The sequence below is a fragment of the Myodes glareolus genome, chromosome 13, assembly GCF_982192425.1.
Source record: "Myodes glareolus chromosome 13, mMyoGla1.1, whole genome shotgun sequence".
Lineage (NCBI taxonomy): Eukaryota > Metazoa > Chordata > Mammalia > Rodentia > Cricetidae > Myodes > Myodes glareolus.
This window is the reverse complement of record NC_142038.1, coordinates 21244763-21257461: the sequence shown is the minus strand read 5'-3', so window position 1 is coordinate 21257461 and position 12699 is coordinate 21244763. Positions and strand designations below refer to the sequence as shown.

The window sequence follows — 12699 nt, the reverse complement described above, 5'->3', positions numbered from 1 at the left end:
ATGTAGAATTTAGACATCTGGGCCATCTGTTCCTGTCAGAGATTTTTCAGGTGGCCTCCCTTGATCAAAACTGATTTTTCTTAATTCAGAATGAATCCATAGCCTCTCATTTTCTGTGGAAACAAAAGCAAAATCTCTTCTCCAAAGTAACATACCTTTTGACTTCAGTTTTGAAGCCAAGGTATTTTCAAAATGTCTATCTTGGATTAATTCTGCAGCATTTATAAACAAAAGTCTTTTAGCAGCTGTTTCTCCTTCCTCAGCATTCAAACAATTTAAAGAGAGCATAATAGCATACAGTATCAAGATTCTCTGTGTATTTTCCATCTTTATGCGGCTTTATTTCAACCTCTATTTCTTTTAATTTTACTTTTAACTTTTGGCTTTTTGAGACAGGTTCTCTGTATATATCTTTGTCCTGGAATAACTCTGTAGAGCAGGCCGTCCTTGAACTCACAGAGATCCGCCTGTCTCTGCCTCCCCAGTGTTGGGATTAAAGGCGTGTTCTACCACACCTTGAGGTCACAGAGGTCAATCTACCTCTGCCCCTTGAAGTCACAGAGGTCAATATGCCTCTGCCTCCCAGGCATTGGGATTAAAGGTGTGTACCATCACACCCAACTACTCTCTTTCTTTCCTTTTAACTTTAAGAACTTTAACTTTAAACCTGCATATATTTTTAACATACTGTAAACCATTTAGAGGTTTTCTTTCTCTTTGAATCTCTCTTTACTGTATATCTCTCTTTTTTGACCACATGAGCCTTTAATTTACAAAGCAATACGGAAAGCCGTGGCTTTGAAGGCTAGATCCTTAACTTTCCAGCCTCTATGGAGGTACTGGCTGTAGCCATTTTTGTTGCCACAACTCTATGGCGTTTCAAGGTCCTTGTTAGCAAGTAAGCTGGAGCATTCTGCTCACAGACCACACTCAGTCGGACTGCCTGCCTGAAAGAGTCAGAGATTGCCCTGGCAGGACAGCCCAGAAAGCTGGCATTTTAAAACAGCGCAGCTTTTTTCCTGCTACTGCTGAAAACCCGAAAAGCATGCGTTCAGCTTTTCATCAACAGCATTTAAGTGTTTCGTGGAAGGACCTCTTAATGAGCTACAAAGTTTTGCAGCTAAAGCTGAGTCAGGAAACCTCTTTTTGATGAGAGCATTTGCTTGCCTCTAGCAAGCAGAGCAGACCTAGAAAAATTGCTGCTACAAGAAAACATACTTTACTCTATTCTTTCCCAAGCTTTCTCAGGCTTTCTGTGGATTCATTTATCCACGTCTGGGCGCCAAATGTAACATGAGGGCCAGCTTGTTGGGGTTTCTGTCCCGCCCGGTACCCCAACAGCCGGCAAATCCCAAACAGAAATTACACACAGGACTCCATAAGGTTATAAACTGATTGGCCCATTAGGTCAGGCTTCTTGTTAACTCTTATAACTTATGTTACCCCATTATCCTTATCTATGTTAGCACATGGCTCCGTACCTTTCTCAGCTGGGCAGGTTACATGCTGCCTCTTCAGTGGTCTGCACAGGAATGCTGAGGGAGCTCTGCTTCCAGAATACTCCCAGTCTCTTTGCTCCACCCCTACTTCCTGTCTGGCTTTCCCGCCTATACTGCCTGCCTGGCCAATCAGCGTTTTATTAAAATATGATTGACAGAATACAGATAATTCTCCTGCACCAAAACTCAGAAACTTAGAATAATCCTAAGGATGGTCTAACAATGTTAGAGTATGAAAAAAGATTAGAGACCTTGAAGCTTCCTAATCTGGAAACTGGAAGTGAAGCTAGTGTTAGACCCCACAGGACAGAAACTATGGATTCAACTCCAGAAACACACAGGAAAGAAAGAAAGAAGGAGAGAGAGAGAGAGAGAGAGAGAGAGAGAGAGAGAGAGAGAGAAGGAAAGAAAGAAAGGAAGGAAGGAAGGAAGGAAGGAAGGAAGGAAGGAAGAAAGAAAGAAAGAAAGAAAGAAAGAAAGAAAGAAAGAAAGAAAAAGGAAGGAAGGAAGAAACTCGTTCTAAGGTTACTAGAAATCTGCAATGATCCAGACAGCCTGGTGTGGATACAAAGATGACAGAGGTGTCAGGTCAATGGATTGGAACCAAAGTTCCAGAAATAGATCCAAGTTCATTGGTCAGTTTCAACATAGGAATCATGGTAATTCAACTAAGAAAAGATAGCACTTTCTCCATGCTGCAAAACACTGATATTCCTGCAGGAAGCTCTTTCTTCACACCGTGCCAAAACTAATTCACTGGATTAGTGTGCAAATGTATGAGCTAAAACTATAACATTTATAGAAAACATAGAGAAATTTTAATTTTGAATTATCCAAAGACTTCTCTGATAGAACACAGAGAAAACTATAAAATCTAAGAGAAAATAAATTAATTAATTGAATATCGCCAAAAATTTTAAGTTGTGTTCATCAACCAATACCTCAGAAAATTAAAGTTCAAGAGAAGATATAAATAAACCCCGTATCTAAGAAAGGTTTCAGATGCCATTTTTTATATCATTTACTCTTTTTTAAAAAAAAAATCAGTAATCAGACAAAAGAAGACATACAAGAATCCAGGTGTGGCAGTACAGGTCTGCACTCAATCCGATCACTCAGGAAGCTCAAACAAGAGAATTAGTTATGAATTCAAGGGCAGTTTGGGCTGCAGAGCAAGTTCCCAGCCGTCCTGTAGCTGAAAGAGGGAGGGAGAGAGAAGGAAGGAGGACATGGCCAAGGCAACATCTCCCACACCATCTGCCCTTAATGAGGTGAAAATTAAGACCACAATGGGTCCTAATTAAGAAGAAGAGAGATAAAGTGAGTACTGGTGAGAATGCAGAAGCTGGATCCTAGACCTCGCCTCTGCGAGTGCACAGTGGAGCAAGCCATGGCAATGCCATCATTCAAAGCAAGTTGGCAGTTTTTACAGCTACACATCCATTACCAAATAACCCAGCAAAGCTTCCCACCCAAGAGAAATGAAAACCAAAGTCAGTAGAAAACTAACCCGGCACTCTTTATATCTGTTCAAAAGTAGAAGCACAGCTCAGGGAGTGGGTAAAAGTGCTGTGTGCCGCACAAGTCCAACGACCTTAGTTCGATCCCCAGAGCCCACAGTGGAAGGAGAAAACCAACCCCCAAAAGGTGTCCTCTGACTTTTATATACAGCACAACAGTATGCTTGTGCCCACACTCACACACACACAGTAATAATCAATAATAATAATAATTAATCAAAATTTGAAAACTAGAGACAACCAGATGTCTACCAACTGGTGTGTGGATGAATGAATATAATGCACTTGGACAATGGGCTAGACCTCTGCAATCTAAAAGAACAAAGGCACAGGACTTAGCTCAGAATGCAGCTCGGTAGACCAGTTGCTTAGCATATGTAAGGCCCGGGTTCAGTCACAAGCAAAAGAAAAAAATAAAAGATAAAAAATTTAAAAACAGATTAGTAACATGCATAGCCAAGTAAATGGATCCAAAATATATTATGCTAAGTGAGAAAGAAGCTAAACACAAAAGATTATAGATTTCATTTGTATAAAAATCTGTAGAAAAGGCAAAACCACAGTGACAGTGACAGCCTTAAGTTAGCAGTCATCTGGCCCTAGAGTAGTGGTGGGTCTTGATCCAAAGGAAGGGTGAATGTCTCCTGAGGTGATGGACTGTTTCTACCTGACTGTTGGTGGCTGCACGATGGTATAGAAGGGTAAAGCTTATGGCATATAAAATATACCCCAAAAGTTGTTTTTAATGCTGTTGAGAATAATGATAGGCTAATCCTATAGGCAAAATTCGACAGGTGTGTGCATGCTGTCCCCCATGCCCACGTTGTCCCCCATGCTAACCCTGGGCCCAGGAAGCTGCTGTGGGCAAAAGGGAAGGATGCTAGGTGGACTCCCAGCATGCTCTGAGTGCAGGCTCGGCCTTTTCCAGTTCAGTGGATGTGAAGAAAATGACGTCTACTTGGTTCTCACTCTAGTGTCTGAAATATGGAACTGAATCACCTATTTCATGGGTTATTTGAGACACAGAAAAGACCTGGTAGCCAAGACCCCAGAATGTCACCTGGAGCACAAAAGGCACCCAGTGAGGGTGGGATATGGCCACCTTCTAGTGTGTAATTTTTGATACTGTCTCTGGTTGTCATACTTCATGCTAGCAAAGGCAAGGATTTGGGACTGCTCAGTGGTTTACCTGCTTGGATTTGTAGGATTTTTCCTAGCACAGTCTGAAATTTGTTCCCAAGTAGAATTTTAAGACTTACAACTGACTCTTCATATGGATAGGTTCTATATCTAAAAAGCCAACCAATCAAGATTCATAGATACCTGAGGGAAAATCTGTGAGGGTTCTAAACAGGCACAAACTTTCTTCTGTCCTTACTCCCTAAGGATACAGTAGAGAAACTATTTCCACAGTTCTTACATGCCCTCGATACTACACATCACCTAGAAGAGGGTTGGTAGAGTGCTTTGCCAGTGTGCACGATGCCTGGCATCCGGTCCTGAGCAGTGCCTAAACCAGGCATGATGGTGCACACCTGTAATCCCAGCACTCAAGATGGGAGGCAAGAGGACTGAGAAACACAAGCCAAGGTCATCCCCTGCCACACAGCAAATTCAAGGCTATCTTGGCTACATGATTTCTTGACTCAAGAAGAGGAGGAGAAATCAACGTTGTCATCAAGTCAGGGTCTGTAAGATTAAAAATCCATCATAGACATAACTAGTTTGTTTGTGCAGGAGGACTCCTGACACTAACCCTGGAGGCATTTTCTGTGTGTCATCTTTGAAAGAATATCATGCGTGAGCATAAGGAGCGAAATCTTCTCACTATCCAGTGACGAGTTCCACTAGCCCAGGGGGCAGGACTGACTGGGGACTGCTGCCACTAGGGGGAGCTGGGCAGTCACACCCTACAGTGGGCAGGGCCACTTACACATCCCGTATCTCAAGAAATAAGATGAGTTCAGTTTGCATTTCAAAATGAAAACTGTGTCCCAAGTGTGTGTAACCCAGAAGTGATTTGTGTGTGTTAGCATAGAAATTACATAGAAAATGGCATTCTTATGCTTTCGGTTATCATCCAGCTGTTTTCTTTTTTTAAAAAAAGTTATGAAGAATCTGAAAGCAGAAACAAAAACAGGCTATCATCTGAGAACTGCAAACTTTTTTTAAAACATACTATCAATTCCAGGTCATCAGAGATGGTGGAAGAATAAGATTGTGAAAACAATGGGTAGTGGTTAGGTACTTAACTTTTTTTTTTTAACTTTAAATTTTACTTAAAATTATGGTCCCTGGGGAGATGACTCAGCAGATAATGTGCTTGCTCAGCAAATGTGAGTGTCTGCGCTCAGAACCCCAGCGCCCACATAAATGCCTGTCACACCAGCACTCAGAAGGCAGAGGAGAGGGCTCTCAGGTGGAGAAAGCCAGTTAGGTAGAGTTCCCATTTCAGTGAGCTCTGGATTCATCTCAGAGACCCCGCCTCAATAGACAAGGCCAAGAGCCATCAAGGAAGACTCCCAATGTCAGCTTCAGATGTCTCCATGCACTTGCATACATGAACACACACAGATGCCCACATGTGCAGACATGAGTTCACACACATGTACATACCGTACACGTATATATTCACATATATATTCACATAAGAATACAAAAGTTTGCTCTCAAAACTCGAGAATCTTGTTTTGAAGAGTAGTTTTAAATGTGGTGCTGTGTTTAATTTAGATAATGCAGCTCAGCCCCTTGGAAGAGTCAGAAGTATCTGTGTATTTCAGTTGCTTAAACATACAAAGATCTCAAGATGCTCCTCATTCGGTAATATAGAAAACAGAAATGTCACAGTCACATTGCTCCTTAGCTTTTCACTTCTGAATACTTCCCACTGGCGCAGGAGAGCTGGGATGCAGACATTGGCTGATACAAGAGGCAGCCCAGATGTATCCCACAGTGATCTTGAGAGATGTGGATCTGAATGTTGCTAGCACCCATGACCCCTATCCTTCTAGTCCATCCAGCCCCACCCAGCAAGAACCTGGCCTGATGTCACTGACCAGATAGCGACAGGTTCTAATCTGGGTGCCTACCTCTCCTCTGCCACCTGGACAAGGGTCATGCAGGGTGCCACAGCACCTCTGCACTTCCACTGGCTCCAGTCCCTGTGACAAGCTTCCCATGACCTGGTCTCCAGAGAGGCTAACCTCTTCCTGTATCTTTCCCCTAGCCTCATCCCAGTTAGTTCAGGGTCTGACCTGTGTGGGGTCTTTTCTGTGACCAGCTGCTGTGACCACCACATCGGCCCACTACACAGGGTGAGGGTGGGGAGAGCCAGCTCTCCCAACCCTGACATGAACTAGAGGAACATGGGAGAGCTTCCCAGAGAGAGGCAGGAGCCTGCACCTGCTGGCACTTTCCTCTGCTTTGTGTTGCCCTTTCCTAACCCAAGAACAAAGTAAGAGAATTGCTGCCCTTCACACTTATTAGCCGGGCTTAGACTCTTCCTGGGCACCTCTTAAACTTCCAGTGGAAACTATGTGGGCTTTTAGAAAATGTAGAATAGTGTCAATGGTTCCTCGATTCAAACCCAGCCCAATCTGTTTTATGTTAAGTCAATCACCTGGAGAGGAATCAAGTACCCCAGAACTAGTGACGTGACTTTATGGTAAGGACAGGTCTTTCAGTGGGTCCTGCTGCCATAATGGGTGAGCATGGTAACCTTATGACTCCTGGGTGAACCATAATTCACAGTTCGTATTTAACTCATGGTTTGCTTTACACACAAAGAAACAAAACCCTCTTAGTAAGTGGTCCATCACCTAGCAGGCATAATACTAAAGGTTGAAGCAGGAGAATCATAAACTTGAGGCCAAGCTGGACTACCTGAGACCCCATGGCAGATTTTTTATATTAATGGGCCAATTTAATGTATTTACTTTGGCATGTCAATCTTTTTTATTTATGTGTGTGGGTGTTTTCCTTCATGTGTACCACATGTATGTCTAGTGCCCAAGGAGGCCAAAAGAGGGCATTGGATTGCCTTAAACTAGAATTACGCGTGACTATGAGCTACCATTTGGATGCTAAGATTCAAACCCAGGGTCCTTTGCAGAAACAGCAAATTCTCTTAACCACTGAACCATCTCTCCCGCCTGCCATTCTTGTCTTACCTCACATTAAAAAGTCACGAGACACCTGCAAGATGGACCTTAGACTATCCATGTCTTCTATTGCCAAGGCGATGGCTTAGCTCTCAAAAGCACTGAACGCTAAAGAGCCGCACAATTGCGTTCTTGTTTTATAATTAATGACTGGCACCAATTTTTGACTTCCGGGTTTCATTCTGGTGGGCTTTGTGAACAGTTGGGAGGTTCCATAGCTTGCGTGAGTTGTGAGAGCCCAATTGCCTGCTTTGCATCGTGCTGAACCGTCGGTGCCCATGGCAGCATAGAGCTTAAACTACAAGAATCCCTGCCCTCCTCACAACTTCTGTCTTACAGTTTCTTCTCCCTCTTCACTTTGTAAAATATCCTGACATGTGTTTTCTTGTCATTCTTCCCACCCTTAGGAATTCTTTGATCACGTGAAGAAGCTGTGGGACGATGAGGGGGTGAAGGCCTGCTTTGAGAGATCCAACGAGTACCAGTTGATCGACTGTGCACAATAGTAAGTTGCTTCCCTGGCCAGGCCTCTGTGAAACATGATTGCATTCCTGGCTGTGCCGCCCTCCCTGGGGCTCTGAGGCTTACTAAAGCAGGGAGCAAGTGTAGCTTTTGACTCCCAAAGTTAGCTTTCTAAAGGAGGTGTGTTCAGTAACATTGTTTCTAAAGAAGTTATGTTCAGTAACATTGTTTCTAAAGGAGTTATGTTCAGTAACATTGTTTCTAAAGGAGGTGTGTTCAGTAACATTGTTTTAAAGGAGATATGTTGGGCAACATTGTTTCTAAAGGAGGTATTTTCAGTAACACTGTTTCACGGAAGAATCAAAATAACTTTCACTCACTTTGTCCTGACCATTTCAATTCTCTTCATTTTTTTATTGCTACAAAGACTTAAACGCATGTTTCTAAACTATAGTGTACTAAATATTCGTTATTATATTTTAATTTTGAATTAAGACTCCCAAATTCATTTTTTAATATCAAATTTTGTAGTGCTGGAGAGATGGTTCAGTGTCTAAGAGCACTGACTGCTCTTCTGGAAGACCTGAACTCAGCTCCCAGCACCTACATGGCAGCTCACAGCTGCATGTAACTCCAGCATTAGAGGATCTGATGCCATCTGCTGGCCTCCTCCAGCTCCTGCACACACCATGCACAGAGATACACAGACACATGCACCTAATTTAAAATAGAATAAAACCTGTTTCCTATTGCTTCCCTGGGCCTACTGCACTTTGGAATTCAGCATAATGAAGCTAAAGTTGGTCTCAGGCAGGTTTTTTTCCTCCTTTTTCTACTGTTTTGGAATGCTTCTGGACTTGAACCCGCAGTGACTTCATTGTGTTCTGGTTGACTGATAGTGAAAATGAAAACAAACTGATTATGAGACAGAAGTGAGAGTTGACTACATACGTACCCCTAGTCATACAACTGCCTGTAACCAGGGTACTGAGAATCAATGGTGATTTTTCTCATCCTGCTCTTTCCTGTGGATCAATAAATCTGCATGCCAGGGAAATGTTTTCCTATTGTCTGAGATCGAGCACAGACCAGTGTTGGATCTCACCCATAGATTCCAGGAGGTTTGCTTCATGAACAGGCTTAAACTATCTTCTCTGGGGCCTTTTGGAACAAACAAGGATGGTATGCATCCCTTTAGTGATGGCTCCCGGGTCCAACTCCTTGCAAAGTAAAAACTGTGAATTAATGATCCCTGTGTTAAAACCCCCTTTGTTCCCGAGGTACAGAAGCAAGTGGTGATAGTAGCCTGGGACTCAGGTCCAGCCATACTGATGTTCTGTCCATTTCATGACCAGTGATGACATCAGCTACCTGTTTAAATGCCTTCTGGGATTTGGGATAATCCAGTTCTCTAGTGTCATATTTAACCTAAGAGCATCAGAAAACACAGATCTTTACATTATGATTCATAACAGTAACAAATTTACAGTTAGGAAGTAGCAACAAAAATAATTTTATGGTTAGGGCTCACCACAATGTGAGGAACTGTATTAAAGGGTCACAGCATTAGAAAAGTTGAGAACTAGAGTTTTCAAGGGGAAAACGTATTATTTCTATAAATTTGATGAACCAATACATAGCTGCCAGAGTTTTTTAAGTTGCTAAGCAAATGTTAGAAAAATGTAAGCTGTGACCACCTCCCATCACTGTCACTTCCTAAAAGAAAGGACACACACGCACCACATGGGCAGAGGGATGGGACCATGATCCTGTGCTGTGTGCCCACTCACGAGACTTTGATCTTCTCCAGACAACTTGACATTCCTGTGGGAAGGAAGCCTTTGGCAATCTTGTATGTAACAGAGTCAGGTATTGCTGATGATATTAGATAGTTCATCACTGTACAAACATCATAGAACATGCAGAGCCTCTGAACGCCCAGCTACCAGGTAGACAGCTAGAGACACAGAGGTGTTTACTGGCCTACTCTTTCGAGAACTTTGATGAATAAAACAACACACAATGAAGTCAAACACACAAAAAATAATTGATTTAATCAAGAGACAAAATAGGGACTAAAGATGGCTCCGAGGTTGAGTGTTTCCTACTCTTTCAGCACCCAGGTAGCCTACAACCATCTGAAACTACAGGCCGAGGAACCCAATGCCCTCCTGTTGGCCCCAGCGGGCACCCACAAATACATGGTGTACACGCACATACAGATCCACACGTATACACACACAAAAATATCTATCTTACTTTTTAAAAAAGAGACAAGGTAAACACCAGATTGTGAGGCAGCTGCTGTCAAAACCCAGCATTCTAGTTTCTGGTCCACTCTATTTCCTACAAGTGGGAGGAACACACTCTAAAATCACAATAGGAAGTCCAGCGTGGTAAATACTACACTGACAGCACACTCCCTTGCCTTATCAAGTGTGACCTGCCGTGTGTGACTCATGACTGTACTTTTTCTGGCCGGCAGCCCAGTGTGTGGTTCATACCAACATTGCTCCAAATGCCAAGAAATGCACTGCGCTGCATTCCAACAGCTGTAAAGACCGGGAAGCAGAATCATTCTGCTCTGTATAGTCTTAGAGACCACCAAAGGTACTTCAGTCTAGCTAATATGGAGGTTTCCTATGCAACACGGGCTCATAGCTGAATTAACAAAGCAAGAGCCCCATAGTCCATGTGCTGCTGATTGGAGATACTGACCTTCGATTCCTTCATAAGTCCATACCACACCCTAGGTTCTCACACACTGCAGCTTCCTCTTGCAGATCCTCAGGATCTTGATGTAGCTTTTTTTTTTCCTCATCTAGACTGCTAGGCGAAGTTCTGACTAATGTCTCGGGTGACTCTGAGTCACCCAAGTGCTATGTTATTCAGCAGTTCTGCGCTTTGAATGCTGGTGCCTGCTTAGGAGTCATTTATCTGTGCATAGCTCTTGGAACCAACAGGGGAAGTGTTGTTCGATGATGCTGAAATTCTCTTCGGGTCTTAAGAGACTGAGTTGCCCACTAAGGTCTAAGAAGAATCCAGGCCCAGTGGTGCCAGCTTGTAATCCCAGCTACTCAGGAGGTCTAGACAAGAAGATAGCAAGTTCAAGGCCCCTTCTGGGCTTGTAGAGTGAACTCAAGGACAGTTTGGTCAGCTTAATGAGAACCTAGCTCAAAACGTAATTTTAGTTTTAGTTTGGTGGTTGTCTAGCATACATGAGACCCTTTGTTTAACTTTCAATACCATATATTTCAATACAATACAGCATGAGAATCTTGCAGTCCATAAAAGACTCAGTTTGTTGTCCCCAACCATTCACCCTTAGATTATGCCCAAGAGAATTATAGACATGAACCCATACAAACAGGGGTCCATAGCGACCTTACCCGTAATAGCCCAAATCAGAAACAACCCAAGTGCCCATCAACACACATAGATATGCAGTGTCTTTGCCGTAGAATGTATTCAGCAACAGAACAAAAAGGCAGCGCTAATGCACAAGTAGGAAATTGGCAGACCTGGAAGACACCATGCTAAGTGATAGAAGCCAAACCCAAAGAGTCACAAATAAATGGTCCCTGCATATAAAATGCCTATGAATAGGCTAGAGCTGGCTCAAAGGTTAAGAGGTCCTTCCCAGTAACTACATAGTGGCTCACAACCATCTAAAATGAGATCTGGTGCCCTCTTCTGGTTTGTAGGCATATATGCAGGCAGAATACATGGTGGATGGATGGATGGATGGATGGATGGATGGATGGATGGATGGGTGGATGGATGGATAGAGATAGATAGATAGATAGATAGATAGATAGATAGATAGATAGATAGATCTTTTTAAAAATGCCTATAGATGCAGAGGCAGGCTAATGGTACTGAGGATGGGGAGAGGAAGGGATTGAATAAGACTATTTGGGGTCTTTCTCTCAGAGATGACGTGTGTATCAGTTACTTCTGTGCTGCTAGACAAAATGCCTGAAAGAAGCAACTTAAGGAAGGATTTGGTTTGACTCACAGTTTCAGGGGGGTTCACTCATCATGGCTGGTAGGGCATGATGGTGCAATTCACTCACTGCATGTCAGACCAGTAGTAGAGGGAGGAATACCAGTGTGTTATTGGCCTTCTCATTTTCTCTCAGCCTGTGGGTTAGTGTTACCCACTTTTAGGGTGAATTATCACCCCCTCAATTAATTTTCTCTAGAAACACCCAGAAGTGTGCCTCATCAATCTCCTAGGTGATCCTGAATATATGAATGTATTTATGTATGTATGTATATGTATACACACACACACATATATATATACATACATACATACATATATAGATGTGGGGGCTAAAAAGGAAGAATGCAAGGCAGAAAAAAATGCTGATATGTGTGTGGGCAGTAATCATGCAGGCCTGGTGACAATAGAGCTAGAGCTACAACCTGCTCCTTCAGCCCTCCGAGTCCTCAGTTCATAATGATGTAGCAGAGACAGGCACCTGCACTTGTGAGGACCGCATCTTTGTCCTCAGCCAACCAACATCATGTGCCCCAGAAGCACCCTGGACACTGAAGTCCGTGTACAGAGGGAAGGACCTTTGAAGTGTACCACATGGGTGCAGTAAACATTTGGAGGCTGTAAAGATATGCATTATGCTGTTCGGGCACACAAGGAGCAGAAATTTCCTCAGGTTGCTTCTAGGGGACGTGGGGTTTCTCCAAAGCTGTGTGGGAGCGAGTTTTGAATCAGCAGTACTTGCAGGGAGGCCCTGGGTAGGTGGTTTCTCTTTGGGATGATGGGTATATTGACTACTCTCGAGTATGTCTCTTCCTATTTTCATCTCTTCCACCTTTCCCTTGGCAGACGAGATTCCAAATGGTGTGGAGAGGAGAGATAAGCAATGCTCAACCAGGGCCGCCTCACATCTGCCCTCTAGTCAGTTATTAGAACCCCCTCAGCACTATCCCAGCTTGTGGTCACATCTGTGTCCCTGAGCAGCAACTTCTGCTTCCCTCAACAAGACTGGAATAATAGGATGGCGGCTGGGGGACGAGGGGAGGGATCAGGAT

At 43.3% G+C, this 12699-nt stretch overlaps 1 protein-coding gene across 2 annotated transcripts in view; it reads left to right on the top strand.

Annotated features, from left to right (window-relative positions):
* Gnal (G protein subunit alpha L) overlaps positions 1-12699 on the top strand; it is a 122096-nt gene that overhangs the window by 77705 nt on the left and 31692 nt on the right. For both annotated transcript variants that reach the window (XM_087895958.1, XM_087895959.1), the window contains exon 5: positions 7587-7684. In XM_087895958.1, coding sequence (XP_087752084.1) covers positions 7587-7684 — 98 coding nt within the window. The remainder of the gene's footprint in view (positions 1-7586; positions 7685-12699) is intronic.